The sequence below is a fragment of the Lethenteron reissneri genome, unplaced genomic scaffold (assembly GCF_015708825.2).
Source record: "Lethenteron reissneri isolate LAM-NWPU_2019-01 unplaced genomic scaffold, ASM1570882v1 scaffold_1590, whole genome shotgun sequence".
NCBI lineage: Eukaryota > Metazoa > Chordata > Hyperoartia > Petromyzontiformes > Petromyzontidae > Lethenteron > Lethenteron reissneri.
Genome location: NW_026891323.1, coordinates 10,001 through 10,350, shown reverse-complemented (window position 1 = coordinate 10,350; position 350 = coordinate 10,001). Strand labels below are relative to the sequence as shown.

The 350-nt window shown below is 62.6% G+C and overlaps 1 protein-coding gene across 1 annotated transcript in view; it reads left to right on the top strand.

Moving 5' to 3' along the window:
• Positions 1-240: 240 nt before the first annotated feature.
• LOC133362724 (probable RNA-binding protein 46) overlaps positions 241-350 on the top strand; it is a gene marked incomplete at its 5' end in the record, with an annotated part of 7,762 nt that continues 7,652 nt past the window's right edge. Inside the window, one exon of the mRNA XM_061581651.1 lies at positions 241-304. Coding sequence (XP_061437635.1) covers positions 241-304 — 64 coding nt within the window. The remainder of the gene's footprint in view (positions 305-350) is intronic.

The window sequence follows — 350 nt, the reverse complement described above, 5'->3', positions numbered from 1 at the left end:
CCACACACACACAGACTCACCCCATGCACACACACAGACACACCCCACACACACACAGACTTACCACACACACACACAGACTCACCACACACACAGACTCACCCCACCCGTCAGGTGTTGGTTTAACGTTGTGGAGTGATGACCATCGGTGAGCCCCCCCCCCATCCCTGTCCACCTTTCGCCCCCCCCTACCCCCAGTGGTCACGTGACCTCTCTCCGACTCCCGCCACCTCCGCGCAGGAGAACTACCTCGCTCGTGACCCCGTCGCTCGTGACCCCGTCGCTCGTGACCCCGTCGCCAGAGGTCGCAAACGGGTTTTGACTCCTTACCCGTACCCGGCCGCACCAGG